We start from the raw sequence: 16429 nt of genomic DNA, 5'->3' as shown, positions 1-16429 counted from the left end.
AAGCTAAGGCTAGCTTTTTCAAACAGAAATTTGCATCCTGTAGTATTAACTCAAAAAAGTTCTGGGACACTGTAAAGTCCATGGAGAATAAGAGCACCTCCTCCCAGCTGCCCACTGCACTGAGGCTAGGAAACACTGTCACCACCGATAAATCCACTATAATTGAGAATTTCAATAAGCATTTCTCTACGGCTGGCCATGCTTTCCACCTGGCTACCCCTACCCCGGTCAACTGCCCGGAACCCTCCACAGCAGCCCGCCAAAGCCCCCACCATTTCTCCTTCACCCAAATCCAGATAGCTGATGTTCTGAAAGAGCTGCAAAATCTGGACCCTACAAATCAGTTGGGCTAGACAATCTGGACCCTCTCTTTCTAAAATGATCTGCCGAAATTATTGCAACCCCTATTACTAGCCTGTTCAACCTTTCTTTCGCATCGTCTGAGATTCCCAAAGATTGGAAAGCTTCCGCAGTCATCCCCCTTTTCAAAGGCGGTGACACTCTAGACCCAAACTGCTACAGACATATATCTATCCTACCCTGTCTTTCTAAGGTCTTCGAAAGCCAAGTTAACAGATTACCGACCATTTCGAATCTCACTGTACCTTCTCCGCTATGCAATCTGGTTTCAGAGCTGGTCATGGGTGCACCTCAGCCACGCTCAAGGTCCTAAATGACATCATAACCGCCATCGATAAGAGACATTACTGTGCAGCCGTATTCATCGACCTGGCCAAGGCTTTCGACTCTGTCAATCACCACATTCTTATTGGCAGACTCGACAGCCTTGGTTTCTCAAATGATTGCCTCGGCTGGTTTACGAACTACTTCTCTGATAGAGTTCAGTGTGTCAAATTGGAGGGCCTGTTGTCCGGACCTCTGGCAGTCTCTATGGGGGTGCCACAGGGTTCAATTCTCGGGCCGACTCTCTTCTCTGTATACATCAATGATGTTGCTCTTGCTGCTGGTGATTCTCTGATACACCTCTACGCAGACGACACCATTCTGTATAAATCTGGCCCCTCTTTGGACACTGTGTTAACTAACCTCCAGACGAGCTTCAATGCCATACAACTCTCCTTCCATGACCTCCAACTGCTCTTAAACGCAAGTAAAACTAAATGCATGCTATTCAACCGATCACTGCCCACACCTGCCCGCCCGTCCAGCATCACTACTCTGGACGGCTCTGCCTTAGAACACGTGGACAACTACAAATACCTAGGTGTCTGGTTAGATTGTAAACTCTACTTCCAGACTCACATTAAGCATCTCCAATCCAAAATTAAATCTAGAATCGGCTTCCTATATCGCAAAACAAAGCATCATTCACTCATGCTGCCAAACATACCATCGTAAAACTGGCCATCCTACCGATCCTCGACTTTGGCGATGTCATCTATAAAATAGCCTCCAACACTCTACTCAACAAACTGGATGCAGTCTATCACAGTGCCATCCGTTTTGTCACCAAAGCCCCATACACTACCCACCATTTCGACCTGTACACTCTCGTTGGTTGGCCCTCGCTTCATACTCGTCGCCAAACCCACTGGCTACAGGTTATCTACAAGTCTCTGCTAGGTAAAGCCCCGCCTTATCTCAGCTCACTGGTCACCATAGCAGCACCCACTTGTAGCCCCCGCTCCAGCAGGTATATCTCACTGGTCACCCCCAAAGCCACTTCCTCCTTTGGTCGTCTTTCCTTCCAGTTCTCTGCTACCAATGACTGGAATGAACTGCAAAAATCTCTGAAGCTGGAGACTCATATCTCCCTCACTAGCTTTAAGCACCAGCTGTCAGAGCAGCTCACAGATCACTGCACCTGTACATAGCCCATCTGTAAACAGCCCATCTATCTACCTACCTCATCCCCATACTGTATTTATTTATTTATCTTGCTCCTTTGCACCCCAGTATCTCCACTTGCACATTCATCTTCTGCACATCTACCATTCCAGTGTTTAATTGCTATATTGTAATTACTTCGCCACCATGGCCTATTTATTGTCTTAACTCCCTTATCCTTTCATTGCTACCCATCCCGGATCCGGGAGCATCCTCATCAAAAAAGCTGACTAGCATAGCCTAGCCTAACGCGACAGGGATATCATATAATATAATTTTCATGAAATCACAAGTCCAATACAGCAAATGAAAGATAAACATCTTGTGAATCCAGCCATCATTTTCGATTTTTAAAATGTTTTACAGCGAAAACACAATATGTATTTCTATTAGCTAACCACAATAGCAAAAGACTCAACCGCATATTTTCACCATTTTTCTACCGCATAGGCAGCTATCACAAAACCGACCAAATAGAGATATAATTAGTCACTAACCAAGAAACAACTTCATCAGATGACAGTCTTATAACATGTTATACAATAAATGTATGTTTTGTTCGAAAATGTGCATATTTGAGGTATAAATCATAGTTTTACATTGCAGCTACCATCAAAAATATCACCAAAGCAGCCAGAATAATTACAGAGAGCAACGTGAAATACCTAAATACTCATCATAAAACATTTATGAAAAATACATGGTGTACAGCAAATGAAAGATAAACATCTTGTGAATCCAGCCAATATTTCCGATTTTTTAAGTGTTTTACAGCGAAAACACAATATAGCATTATATTAGCTTACCACAATAGCCAAACACACAAATGCATTTATTAGCAGCAAAAGGTAGCGATCGCAAAAACCAGCAAAAGATATAAAATTAATCACTAACCTTGGACAACTTCATCAGATGACAGTCTTCTAACATCAGGTTATACAATACACTTATGTTTTGTTCGAAAATGTGCATATTTAGAGCTGCAACACGTGGTTATACATTGTGAAAATGTAGCATCGATTCCCCAGAATGTCAGGAGATATTTTGGACACTCACCTAATCTGACCAAAGAACTCATCATAAACTTTACTAAAAAATACATGTTGGATAGCAAATGAAAGATACACTGCAACCGGCAACCGCCGTGTTAGATTTTTTTAAATAACTTTACGATAACAAACAGCTTACGTTATAGCGAGACAGCGCCCGCCAAAAACGGCAGATAGTAGAACGAAATAACATCATAAATTGTTCTTACTTTTGCTGAGCTTCCATCAGAATCTTGTACAAGGAGTCCTTTATTAGCCGTGTATACCGAATGCTTATCATAAGACAACATGGAGGTACTTCCCGCGCCTAGGTAGAGAAAGGAAATTCTGGACACGTCATTCCAAGAGCTCTTGTTCGACCTCAGATCAAGCTAGGCACCCCATTCCACCTTCCACTGCCTGTTGACATCTAGTGGAAGGCGTATGCAGTGCATGCAAATCCATAAATATAAGGCAATTGAATAGGCAGGCCCTGGAACAGAGCATCGTTTTCAGATTTTTCACTTCCTGTCTGGAAGTTTGCTGCAAAATGAGTTCTGTTTTACTCACAGATATAATTCAAACAGTTTTAGAAACTTGGGAGTGTTTTCTATCCAATAGTAATAATAATATGCATATTGTACGATCTAGAATAGAGTACGAGGCAGTTTAATTTGGGCACGATTTTTTACAAAGTGGAAACAGCGCCCCCATATTGACAAGAAGTTATCTTATTTCATTTGCACTCACTGTATATAGACTTTTTGTTTTCTTTGTTCAACTGTATTATTGACTGTATGTTCTGTTTATTCCATGTGTAACTCTTGTAACTCTGTGTTGTTTGTGTCGAATTGCTATGCTTTATCTTGGCCAGGTCGCAGTTGCAAATGAGAACTTGTTCTCAACTAGCCTACCTGGTTAAATAAAGGTGAAATAAAAATAAAATAAAACACACACACACACACACACACACACACACACACACACACACACACACACACACACACACACACACACACACACACACACACACACACACACACACACACACACACACACACACACACACACATAGGCAGGCATGCATGCACACACACACACGCACACGCACACAAACACAACAATAATAATCATTATAATAAGACAGAAATCTGGAGAAGAAGGGTGTTAAAGAACCATGGCCCAACAGCCCCAAGAAACATGTGTCTGTTTCTTCCTACTGGCAACATTTTAATTAGCATGCGGCACTAACAACTTTATTTGCATCAGCAAATGTTTGTTTTTGTGTGTGTGTGTGTGCGTGTGAGTGTGCGTGTGCATGTGTGTCAAAGGGGTTCTGTGTTCTGAAGGAGAGGCTCTGAGAGATTCCGTAATGGAATCCCAACATCCTGGGGCATCGCTAGGCAACAGACTCAACAAGCTCTCACAGTCTCATAGCAGAATTAGACGTTCAGCCATGTTCTCCACACGTCAAATTTCGAAGTTGCTCCAAATGTCAAACTTAGAAGTTAAGGGTTAAGGGGTTAGTCACTCATTACAAATGGTTACGGTAAGGGTTAAGGTTTGGGGTAGAGTTAAAACATTACATTCAGTCACTCATTACAAAGGGTTATTAAGGTACTAATCAAATCCAATTTTATTGGTCACATACACATATTTAGCAGATGTTATTGCGGGTGTAGCGAAATGCTTGTGTTCCTAGCTCCAACAGTGCAGTAGTATCTAACAGTGCAGTAGTATCTAAAAACGGTTCACAACAATACACACAAAGCTATCAGTAAAACAATGGAATTAAGAAATATATACAGTGGGGAGAACAAGTATTTGATACACTGCCGATTTTGCAGGTTTTCCTACTTACAAAGCATGTAGAGGTCTGTAATTTTTATCATAGGTACACTTCAACTGTGAGAGACGGAATCTAAAACAAAAATCCAGAAAATCACATTGTATGATTTTTAAGTAATTAATTTGCATTTTATTGCATGACATAAGTATTTGATACATCAGAAAAGCAGAACTTAATATTTGGTACAGAAACCTTAGTTTGTAATTACAGAGATCATACGTTTCCTGTAGTTCTTGACCAGGTTTGCACAAACTGCAGCAGGGATTTTGGCCCACTCCTCCATACAGACCTTCTCCAGATCCTTCAGGTTTCGGGGCTGTCGCTGGGCAATACGGACTTTCGGCTCCCTCCAAAGATTTTCTATTGGGTTCAGGTCTGGAGACTGGCTAGGCCACTCCAGGACCTTGAGATGCTTCTTACGGAGCCACTCCTTAGTTGCCCTGGCTGTGTGTTTCGGGTCGTTGTCATGCTGGAAGACCCAGCCACGACCCATCTTCAATGCTCTTACTGAGGGAAGGAGGTTGTTGGTCAAGATCTCGCGATACATGGCCCCGTCCATCCTCCCCTCAATACGGTGCAGTCGTCCTGTCCCCTTTGCAGAAAAGCATCCCCAAAGAATGATGTTTCCACCTCCATGCTTCACGGTTGGGATGGTGTTCTTGGGGTTGTACTCATCCTTCTATTCCTCCAAACACGGCGAGTGGAGTTTAGAGCAAAAAGCTCTATTTTTGTCTCATCAGACCACATGACCTTCTCCCATTCCTCCTCTGGATCATCCAGATGGTCATTGGCAAACTTCAGACAGGCCTGGACATGCGCTGGCTTGAGCAGGGGGACCTTGCGTGCGCTGCAGGATTTTAATCCATGACGGCGTAGTGTGTTACTAATGGTTTTCTTTGAGACTGTGGTCCCAGCTCTCTTCAGGTCATTGACCAGGTCCTGCCGTGTAGTTCTGGGCTGATCCCTCACATTCCTCATGATCATTGATGCCCCACGAGGTGAGATCTTGCATGGAGCCCCAGACCGAGGGTGATTGACCGTCATCTTGAACTTCTTCCATTTTCTAATAATTGTGCCAACAGTTGTTGCCTTCTCACCAAGCTGCTTGCCTATTGTCCTGTAGCCCATCCCAGCCTTGTACAGGTCTACAATTTATCCCTGATGTCCTTACACAGCTCTCTGGTCTTGGCCATTGTGGAGAGGTTGGAGTCTGTTTGATTGAGTGTGTGGACAGGTGTCTTTTATACAGGTAACGAGTTCAAACAGGTGCAGTTAATACAGGTAATGAGTGGAGAACAGGAGGGCTTCTTAAAGAAAAACTAACAGGTCTGTGAGAGCCGGAATTCTTACTGGTTGGTAGGTGATCAAATACTTATGTCATGCAATAAAATGCAAATTAATTACTTAAAAATCATACAATGTGATTTTCTGGATTTTTGTTTTAGATTCCGTCTCTCACAGTTGAAGTGTACCTATGATAAAAATGACAGACCTCTACATGCTTTGTAAGTAGGAAAACCTGCAAAATCGGCAGTGTATCAAATACTTGTTCTCCCCACTGTAAATATTAGATTGAGCAAAGTCAGAGTGGCATTGACTAAAATATAGTAGAATATAGTACAGTATGTACATATGAGATAAGTAAAGCAGTATGTAAACATTATTAAAGTGACTAGTGTCCATTATTAAAGTGGTCAGTGATTCCATGTCTATGTATATAGGGCAGCAGCCTCTAAGGTTCAGGGTTGCGTAACTGGGTAGAAGCTGGCTAGTGACGGCTATTTAACAGTCTGATGGCCTTAAGATTGAAAAACAGCATCTGTCTCTCGGTCCCAGCTTTGATGCACCTGTACTGACCTCACCCTCTGGATGATAGCGGGATGAACAGGCCGTGGCTCGGGTGGTTGATGTCCTTGATGGTATTTTCGGCCTCCCTGTGACAACAGGTGCTGTAGGTGTCCTGGATGGCAGGTAGTTTGCCCCCGCTGATGCGTTGGGCAGACTGCACCACCCTCTGGAGAACACTGCGGTTGCGGGTGGTGCAGTTGCCGTACCAGGCGGTGATACAGCCTGACAGGATGCTCTTAATTGTGCATCTGTAAACGTTTGTGAGGGTTTTAGGGGCGAAGCCACATTTTTTCAGTCTCCTGAAGATGAAGAGGTGCTGTTGTGTTTTCTTCACCACACTATCTGTGTGGGTGGACCATTTCAGAACATCAGTGATGTGTACGCCGAGGGATTTGAAGCTTTTCACCTTCACTGCGGTCCCATCGATGTGGATAGGGGCGTGCTCCCTCTGCAGTTTCCTGTAGTCAACAAGCAGCTACTTTATTTTGTTGACGTTGAGTGAGAGGTTATTTCCTGGCACCACTCTCCCAGGGCCCTCACCCCCTCCCTGTAGGATGTCTCGTAATTGTTGGTAATCAGGCCCACTACTGTTGTGTCGTCTGCAAACTTGATGATTGAGTTGGAGGCCTGTGTGGCCACGCAGTCATGGGTGAACAGGGAGTACAGGAGGGGGCTGAGCACGTACCCTTGTGGGGCCCCAGTGTTGCGGATCAGCGAAGTGAAGGTGTTGTTTCCTACCTTCACCACAAGTCCAGGACCCAGTTGCAAAGGTCGGGGTTCAGACCCAGGTACCCGAACATAATGATGAGCTTGGAGGGTACTATGGTGTTGAATGCTGAGCTATAGTTAATGAATAGCATTCTTACATAGGTATTCCTCTTGTCCAGATGGGATAGGGCAGTGTGCAGTGCGATGGCGATTGCATCGTCTGTGGATCTATTGAGGCGGTAAGAAACTTGAAGTGGGTCTAGGGCAGGAGTGGGCAACTCCAGTCCTCAGGGGCCTGATTGGTGTCACACTTTTTCTCCATCCCTAGCAAACACAGCTGATTAATCAAATTGCATTCTAAATTGTAGATCATGATTAGGTGATTATTGGAGTCAGGTGTGTTAGCTGGAGCTGGGGCAAAACTATGACACCAATCAGGCCCTTGAGGACTGGAATTGCCCATCCCTGGTCTAGGGTGTCAGGTAAGGTAGAGGTGATATAATCCTTAACTAGCCTCTCAAAGCACTTCATGATGACAGAAGTGAGTGCTACGGGGAGATAGTCATTTAGTTCAGTTACCTTTGCTTTTTTGGGTACAGGAACAATTGTGGACATCTTGAAAGCAAGTGGGGACAGCAGACTGGGATAGGGAGAGATTGAATATGTCTGTAAACACTCCAGCCAGCTGGTCTGCGCATGCTCTGAGGACGCGGGTAGGGATGCTGTCTGGGCCAGCAGGCTTGTGAGGGTTAACACGCTTAAATGTCTTACGTCGGCCACGGAGAAGGAGAGCCCACAGTCCTTGGTAGTGGGCCGCGTCGGTGGCACTGTGTTATCCACAAAGTGGGCGAAGGTGTTTAGCTTGTCCGGGAGCAAGACGTCGTTGTGCGCTACGTGGCTGGTTTTCCCTTTGTAGTCCGTGATTGTCTGTAGACCTTGACACATATGTCTCTGTACTGACATTTTGCCTGTTTGTCTTATGTAGGGAATAACTACACTGTTTGTATTCGGCCATATTCCCAGTCACCTTGCCATGGTTAAATGTGGTGGTTTTCCCTTTCAGTTTTGCAAGGTTTGGGATAGGTTTAAAACATTACTTTCAGGCACTCATTACAAAGGGTTAAGAAAAGGGTTAAGGTTTGGGATAGGGATAAAACCAAAAATTTAAAAAACAGTGTCCACTACTGGGATCAAACACGTAAGATAATGATCCAGAGTCATGGGATTACGCCCATCCACGACACCCTAGCCTACTGGATGGTAATAGTGCTCACTGTTGCCCCTAGTGGCCAGTTTGGAAGGCATTTCCCGATGTCCTCAGGACATGAATAGTTTCGACCTCAATCTTGAACGAGCTAGCTGACAGAATAGCTGGTGGTGTTAATTTAATTAAGGTTCGTCGTTAGAGCTGCAGCCCACAAACCTGCTGTGTGCTTCAAGACTCAAGAATACCCGCTCAATCACTGATGCAACACACTGATACAGAGGTTCGTACACAAACACAGGCACTCACACAAAGCTCTTCAAAGCTTCATAATCAAAAACACAATTAGTGATGATGAGCAACAATTGATGCCTGTGGCACTCGATTAGCTGAATGTTTCTCCACACCAATTGGGCTGAAAAACCATAGCAGCTCTATGTAGATGTAGGATCTTCATTTCAGCCACTTTGTTACAGCAGGAAAATAATCCTGCAGCAACAGGAAATGTGAATTATTATGTGAAATATAATGAATGGAAAAATCTTGTAGGGGTTGATACATTTTTCGTTAGGGCAATCCAAGTCTGCCATTTTAAAGTGGAAATGACAAACTTTAGAAGCCCTTTTAAACCTTGAATACTCTTCAAGTTTGCATTTCCTGCTGTGCAGGAACATTCTCAATGATCAAAATAGATCCTACATCTGTAGCTGTACCATAGTAATAGCATAGTAACATCTTAGTAACAGTGACCCACCTGTTGGGCCATTAGTGCAGCCAGCTCGGGGGGTACAGGCAGAGGCTTGGCCCCGGGGATAGGGTCAGAGATGAGCAGGTTGCCCTTGGAGCCGTGGTGAGTGTGGGAGCCGGACCCCAGGGTACCCCCTGCAGAGGTCATCTGCTGAGCCAGGAGCATGGCACGGTCAGGCAGCTTGGTAGGGTCAGCACACGCCTGCTGCCATGCTGGGATCTTTTGGGCTAGAAGGTCCTTACCCTGGAGAAGAGCGGTAAAAAAAGACAGAGGGAGAGAAAGGTGAGACATTGTGTAGGGGTGAGATAGGTGAATATAGAGATGTTCTGGTGATGGAAGAGGAGTGATTAACAAGGTGTTCCTTTGAACCCGCTCAAAAGGTAAGTGATGTGAGGTATGTGTGTATTTAAGGAGGAGAGAAAGAGAGGGAGAAGGAGAGCGAGAGAGAGAGAGAAGGAGAGATAGAGCTTCACTTCACACCCTCTGCCATATCTGCCATATCACCAAACCAAGACATCCTTCTCTCTCGGCTCTGACAGCTCTTCTACAGTATCTGTTGGCCGGGGAGCTGAAGCAGCCTCATTACCAGTCTAGTAGCCGTTTCAGCACAAAGCTGTCCACCAGCAGCCTCCCAGGATTATAACACTCAAGGCAGCCTGCGACACCATCTGTAGCCTCCAGGCCTTTCCTCCAGCTTTCTCCTCAACTCTGGGTTTCCTGCTCTAGCTTACCTCTGATCAGTTTTATCCCCACACCCACATGTTGTCGTTAAAGCTTTTTGAGTTTAACACAGGCTGTAATACTCAGCAGGGTTGCCAGATTTCTCCATAAACTTCACTCTTAGAACCATTTTGGAACCATTTTTTCTTTGGCTGTCCCCATAGGAGAACCCTTTTGGGTTCCATGTTGAACCATATGTGGAAAAGGTTCTACATGGAACCCAAAAGGGTTCTACCTTGAACCAAAATGATTCTACCTAAAACCAAAAAGGGTTCTTGAAAAGGGTTCTCCTATGAGGACAGCAGAAGAACACATTTAGGTTCTAAATAGCACATTGAGTGTGCCCATTGATACCAAATAACAATTAAATTTGTTTGACTGTCAGACAGTATTTATCCAAGTGACATATCTCTCGAGTGGCGCAGCGGTCTAAGGCACTGCATCTCAGTGCTAGAGGCGTCACTACAGACCCTGGTTCAATTCCAGGCTGTATCACAAATGGGTGTGATTGGGAGTCCCATAGGGCGGCTCACATTTGGCCCAGCGTCATCTAGGTTAGGGTGTGGGCTGTTATTGTAAATAAGAATTTGTTCTTAACTGACTTGCCTAGTTAAATAAAGGTTCAATTAAAACAAAATATCCTTCAATCTTTGTTACTATTTGTCTCTGTCCATAGCGTACATAAATATGTCTACCTATGTTGTCTTCCTTATCGCATTCTGTGTACCAGTCAGAGTGCTCCTCCTTGGTCTCTCTCTGTTGGTGGACCGGATAGCGGTGCCAGAAGGTGACTAAGCTCCCAGTTGGCAGTATTGCCTAGGTAATGTACCGTGTGTTGTGTGCGTGGGAGTGTGGCCTGTGGAGCACCTTGCCAGAGAGATGATATAAACTCCACTGGCAGATGGTCTGCCTCTTCATCTTTCATCTCAATACACTTCTTCAACCTGTTCGTTTCGGTTCCCCTGCTCCTACTCTGTCACCTTCATTATGGCTGTCTTATACATGGAGGGCGCGACCATACCATATTAAGTTGGAGTGTTCTACAGTGTGGACTAGAGAGAGAGTGAGAGACAGAGAGAGAGAGAGAGACAGACAGAGAAGGAGACAGAGACAGAGACAGAGAGAGGGAAGAAGGAAAGACGGAGAGAGAGAGAGGGAGGGAGAACCTGTCTGAAGAGTGGGTCCTCTCTCGCCCACTCCTCCTATGTGACTCACACAATACGCCCTCAATCGTTCTGTCTTTGTCTCCCTACAACTTCTTTTCATATACAATCTCTCGGTCTCCATATTTCCCTTTTCACAGAGTCTTTCGAAATCGCTTCTAAACTAATTCTCTCTCCCCCTCTTTTCTTTCTCTCTCCGCTCTCTTCCTCTTTCCCTTGATCTCAAACTCTCTCTCTCTATCTCTCTCTGGTTCCTCTCTATTCCTCTCTCGCTCTCTCTTTCTTCTCTTTCTCTCTCAGCACATCAGTATTGTCTATAGACAGTCAGCCCCCACACATTCTCCCCCTGGTGATTCACACCTGGACTACAGTGTACTTGTGGAAGTGGGACACCCTTCCCTTCCCTTCCTATCCTCTCCTCCTCTCACTTTCCACTGCTCAGTCTTTCAGCATTCTCTCACCCCCCCTTCCACTCCTCTCCTCCTCACTCCTCCTGCTCTCCTCCACCTCCCACTGCTCAGTGTCTCAGCTCCCCCCCTTCCCCTCCTCACCCCTCCTCTCCTTTCTTCTCCTCCACCTCTCCTCTCTCTTCCCACTACTCAGTCTATCAGCTCCCCTCATCCCCATCCCCTCCTCTCCTCCTCACCCCCATCCCCTCCTCTCGTTTCTTCTCTTCCTCCACCTCTCTCATCTCACTGCTCAGTCTCTAGATAGCACCTTCTAGATAGTGTAGGGTGGACAAATGTCAGTAGCTTTCCCAAAAGTTTTTCCAGAAATTCTGATTGGAGGATTTCCTCCCTGCCTATTCCCTTCGGATCTTAACCAGGAGAGTTTCCAACCCTAGGTGCAGAAACTGTTGACATGTAGATGTAGACTTTGCTCACTTTGCTGTGGTAGGAGCTGTTGTTCTTGGCCACGGCACACTGTCTATCCACCAGGAAACAGTACCTCCTCCTCTCCTCTGACAGTGCATTCTTGTAGCCCTCTGCTGTGTACTGGTCCAGGTCACTCTGCTTGCTGCTGATGGTCTCAACATACTGAGGAGAGAGAGAGAGGGAGGAGGAGCAGGGGGACGGGATGAGCAGAAGCCATAAGGATAGCGTATCATTGAGTTTCCCCTAGGTTGCCCCTAGGTCTAGAATCTTGACACCGATCTAAGGTCAGTTTTGTGTGTGTGTGTATGTGTGTGCATGTGTTTATGTCTCAATGGTTAAGGTTAGTATTGTCTTATTTCCTAGACACAGTATGTACTTAGGAGCAACATTTGTGTCTGCTTGAATCTTCCCACCTAAACAGATTCAAGCAGTTGCTAGATTTAATTTAGCTAACTAAATGTACAGTACGCGTCAACTTGTGTCAACTTGTGTGGACCTAGAATAAGGTGTCAGCAGCTAAACCAGTGGGACAATATTGACAGAATAGCACGTAAACATTCTATATATTCTGATTCACAATGAATGGTACACAATGGAGCACTAATTCCCCAGTGGTACACAATAGAGCACGAATTCCGTTGTGGTACACAATGGAGCACTAATTCCCCAGTGGTACACAATAGAGCACGAATTCCGTTGTGGTACACAATGGAGCACTAATTCCCCAGTGGTACACAATAGAGCACTAATTCCCTAGTTGTACACAATGGAGCACTAATTCCCTAGTGGTACACAACGGAGCACTAATTCCCTAGTTGTACACAATGGAGCACTAATTCCCCAGTGGTACACAACGGAGCACTAATTCCCTAGTGGTACACAACGGAGCACTAATTCCCTAGTGGTACACAACGGAGCACTAATTCCCTAGTGGTACCCAACGAAGCACTAAATCCCTGCCTGATTAGAACAAAGGTGGTGAGGTGGTGTGGTATATGGCCTATTTAACACGGATAAGGGCTGTTCTTACCCATGACGCAACGTGGAGTGCCTGGATACAGCCCTTAGCCGTGGTATATTGGCAATATATCACAAACCACAGGGGTGCCTTATTGCTATTATAAACTGGTTACCAACATAATTGGAGCAGTAAAAATACATGTTTTGTCATACCCGTGGTATATGATCTGATATACCACGACTTTCAGCCAATCAGCATTCAGGGCTCGAACCACCTAGTTTATAATGTAGCAGTAGTCGCTAATGATGTTAATGACACAGAGCCCAGCTTAAGACAAGAACAAATTAAGTTCATCCTTTGTTACCATAGAGGTGCAATGAGACTTGTCTTGAAAACTTTGTTATCCACACAGTAGTCATCAACAACCAGACAAAGGCATAACAACAAAAACCTTGTTGAATACTTGACTAAAATCTTTCACAAAAACACTTGTGAGGCTTGATCCTCTTAGTTCACATCAGGGAGACACAAACATGCCCACACATAAACGCACGCGCATCATATACACACAAACGCGCACACATACACTCAGGGGTCGCAGATAGAAATGCCAGCCCCATTACAGAACTCATTAAGGCAATGTGAGCAGGTGTTTACTGAAAATTCACAGCTTCCCATTTACCACTCCCCACACTGCTACCCTGGAGCTTTCTGTTTCCCTTTCATCTCTCTGTCCCTCCCTGTCTCCCTCCGCCCCCCAGAATGATGAAGCACAGTCAGAGATGCTGTATGATACCTGTATGAAGATACTATCCACTTCAAAGTGTTTCTTCTCTGAGAATGTTACACAATAGGATGCCTCCCTCCCACATTGTTACACAATAGGATGCCTCCCTCCCACATTGTTACACAATAGGATGCCTCCCACATTGTTACACAATAGGATGCCTCCCTCCCACATTGTTACACAATAGGATGCCTCCCACATTGTTACACAATAGGATGCCTCCCTCCCACAATGTTACACAATAGGATGCCTCCCTCCCACATTGTTACACAATAGGATGCCTCCCTCCCACATTGTTACACAATAGGATGCCTCCCTCCCACATTGTTACACAATAGGATGCCTCCCACATTGTTACACAATAGGATGCCTCCCTCCCACATTGTAACACAATAGGATGCCTCCCACATTGCTTACACAATAGGATGCCTCCCACATTGTTACACAATAGGATGCCTCCCTCCCACATTGTTACACAATAGGATGCCTCCCTCCCACATTGTTACACAATAGGATGCCTCCCACATTGTTACACAATAGGATGCCTCCCACATTGTTACACAATAGGATGCCTCCCACATTGTTACACAATAGGATGCCTCCCACATTGTTACACAATAGGATGCCTCCCACATTGTTACACAATAGGAATCCTCCCACATTGTTACACAATAGGATGCCTCCCACATTGTTACACAATAGGATGCCTCCCACATTGTTACACAATAGGATGCCTCCCACATTGTTACACAATAGGATGCCTCCCTCCCACATTGTTACACAATAGGATGCCTCCCTCCCACATTGTTACACAATAGGATGCCTCCCTCCCACATTGTTACACAATAGGATGCCTCCCTCCCACATTGTTACACAATAGGATGCCTCCCACATTGTTACACAATAGGATGCCTCCCACATTGTTACACAATAGGATGCCTCCCTCCCACATTGTTACACAATAGGATGCCTCCCACATTGTTACACAATAGGATGCCTCCCTCCCACATTGTTACACAATAGGATGCCTCCCTCCCACATTGTTACACAATAGGATGCCTCCCTCCCACATTGTTACACAATAGGATGCCTCCCACATTGTTACACAATAGGATGCCTCCCACATTGTTACACAATAGGATGCCTCCCTCCCACATTGTTACACAATAGGATGCCTCCCACATTGTTACACAATAGGATGCCTCCCTCCCACATTGTTACACAATAGGATGCCTCCCTCCCACATTGTTACACAATAGGATGCCTCCCACATTGTTACACAATAGGATGCCTCCCTCCCACATTGTTACACAATAGGATGCCTCCCTCCCACATTGTTACACAATAGGATGCCTCCCACATTGCTTACACAATAGGATGCCTCCCACATTGCTTACACAATAGGATGCCTCCCACATTGTTACACAATAGGATGCCTCCCTCCCACATTGTTACACAATAGGATGCCTCCCACATTGTTACACAATAGGATGCCTCCCTCCCACATTGTTACACAATAGGATGCCTCCCTCCCACATTGTTACACAATAGGATGCCTCCCTCCCACATTGTTACACAATAGGATGCCTCCCTCCCACATTGTTACACAATAGGATGCCTCCCACATTGTTACACAATAGGATGCCTCCCTCCCACATTGTTACACAATAGGATGCCTCCCACATTGTTACACAATAGGATGCCTCCCACATTGTTACACAATAGGATGCCTCCCACATTGTTACACAATAGGATGCCTCCCACATTGTTACACAATAGGATGCCTCCCACATTGTTACACAATAGGATGCCTCCCACATTGTTACACAATAGGATGCCTCCCACATTGTTACACAATAGGATGCCTCCCTCCCACATTGTTACACAATAGGATGCCTCCCTCCCACATTGTTACACAATAGGATGCCTCCCTCCCACATTGTTACACAATAGGATGCCTCCCTCCCACATTGTTACACAATAGGATGCCTCCCTCCCACATTGTTACACAATAGGATGCCTCCCTCCCACATTGTTACACAATAGGATGCCTCCCTCCCACATTGTTACACAATAGGATGCCTCCCTCCCACATTGTTACACAATAGGATGCCTCCCACATTGTTACCCAATAGGATGCCTCCCTCCCACATTGTTACACAATAGGATGCCTCCCACATTGTTACACAATAGGATGCCTCCCTCCCACATTGTTACACAATAGGATGCCTCCCTCCCACATTGTTACACAATAGGATGCCTCCCACATTGTTACACAATAGGATGCCTCCCTCCCACATTGTTACACAATAGGATGCCTCCCTCCCACAATGTTACACAATAGGATGCCTCCCTCCCACATTGTTACACAATAGGATGCCTCCCTCCCACAATGTTACACAATAGGATGCCTCCCTCCCACATTGTTACACAATAGGATGCCTCCCTCCCACATTGTTACACAATAGGATGCCTCCCTCCCACATTGTTACACAATAGGATGCCTCCCTCCCACATTGTTACACAATAGGATGCCTCCCACATTGTTACACAATAGGATGCCTCCCACATTGTTACACAATAGGATGCCTCCCTCCCACATTGTTACACAATAGGATGCCTCCCACATTGTTACACAATAGGATGCCTCCCTCCCACATTGTTACACAATAGGATGCCTCCCTCCCACA

The 16429-nt window shown here is 45.3% G+C and overlaps 1 protein-coding gene across 7 annotated transcripts in view; it reads right to left on the bottom strand.

The window, feature by feature from the left end:
• baiap2b (BAR/IMD domain containing adaptor protein 2b) overlaps positions 1 to 16429 on the bottom strand; it is a 184454-nt gene that overhangs the window by 25934 nt on the left and 142091 nt on the right. For all 7 annotated transcript variants that reach the window (XM_071393847.1, XM_071393852.1, XM_071393848.1 and 4 more), the window contains 2 exons: positions 12001 to 12153; positions 9240 to 9476 (listed from right to left, as the gene is read on the bottom strand). In XM_071393847.1, coding sequence (XP_071249948.1) covers positions 9240 to 9476; positions 12001 to 12153 — 390 coding nt within the window. The remainder of the gene's footprint in view (positions 1 to 9239; positions 9477 to 12000; positions 12154 to 16429) is intronic.

This window comes from Salvelinus alpinus, chromosome 3, assembly GCF_045679555.1.
Source record: "Salvelinus alpinus chromosome 3, SLU_Salpinus.1, whole genome shotgun sequence".
NCBI classification, from domain to species: domain Eukaryota; kingdom Metazoa; phylum Chordata; class Actinopteri; order Salmoniformes; family Salmonidae; genus Salvelinus; species Salvelinus alpinus.
Note: the sequence above shows the minus strand (reverse complement) of the source record. Positions and strands in the feature narration are given on the sequence as shown.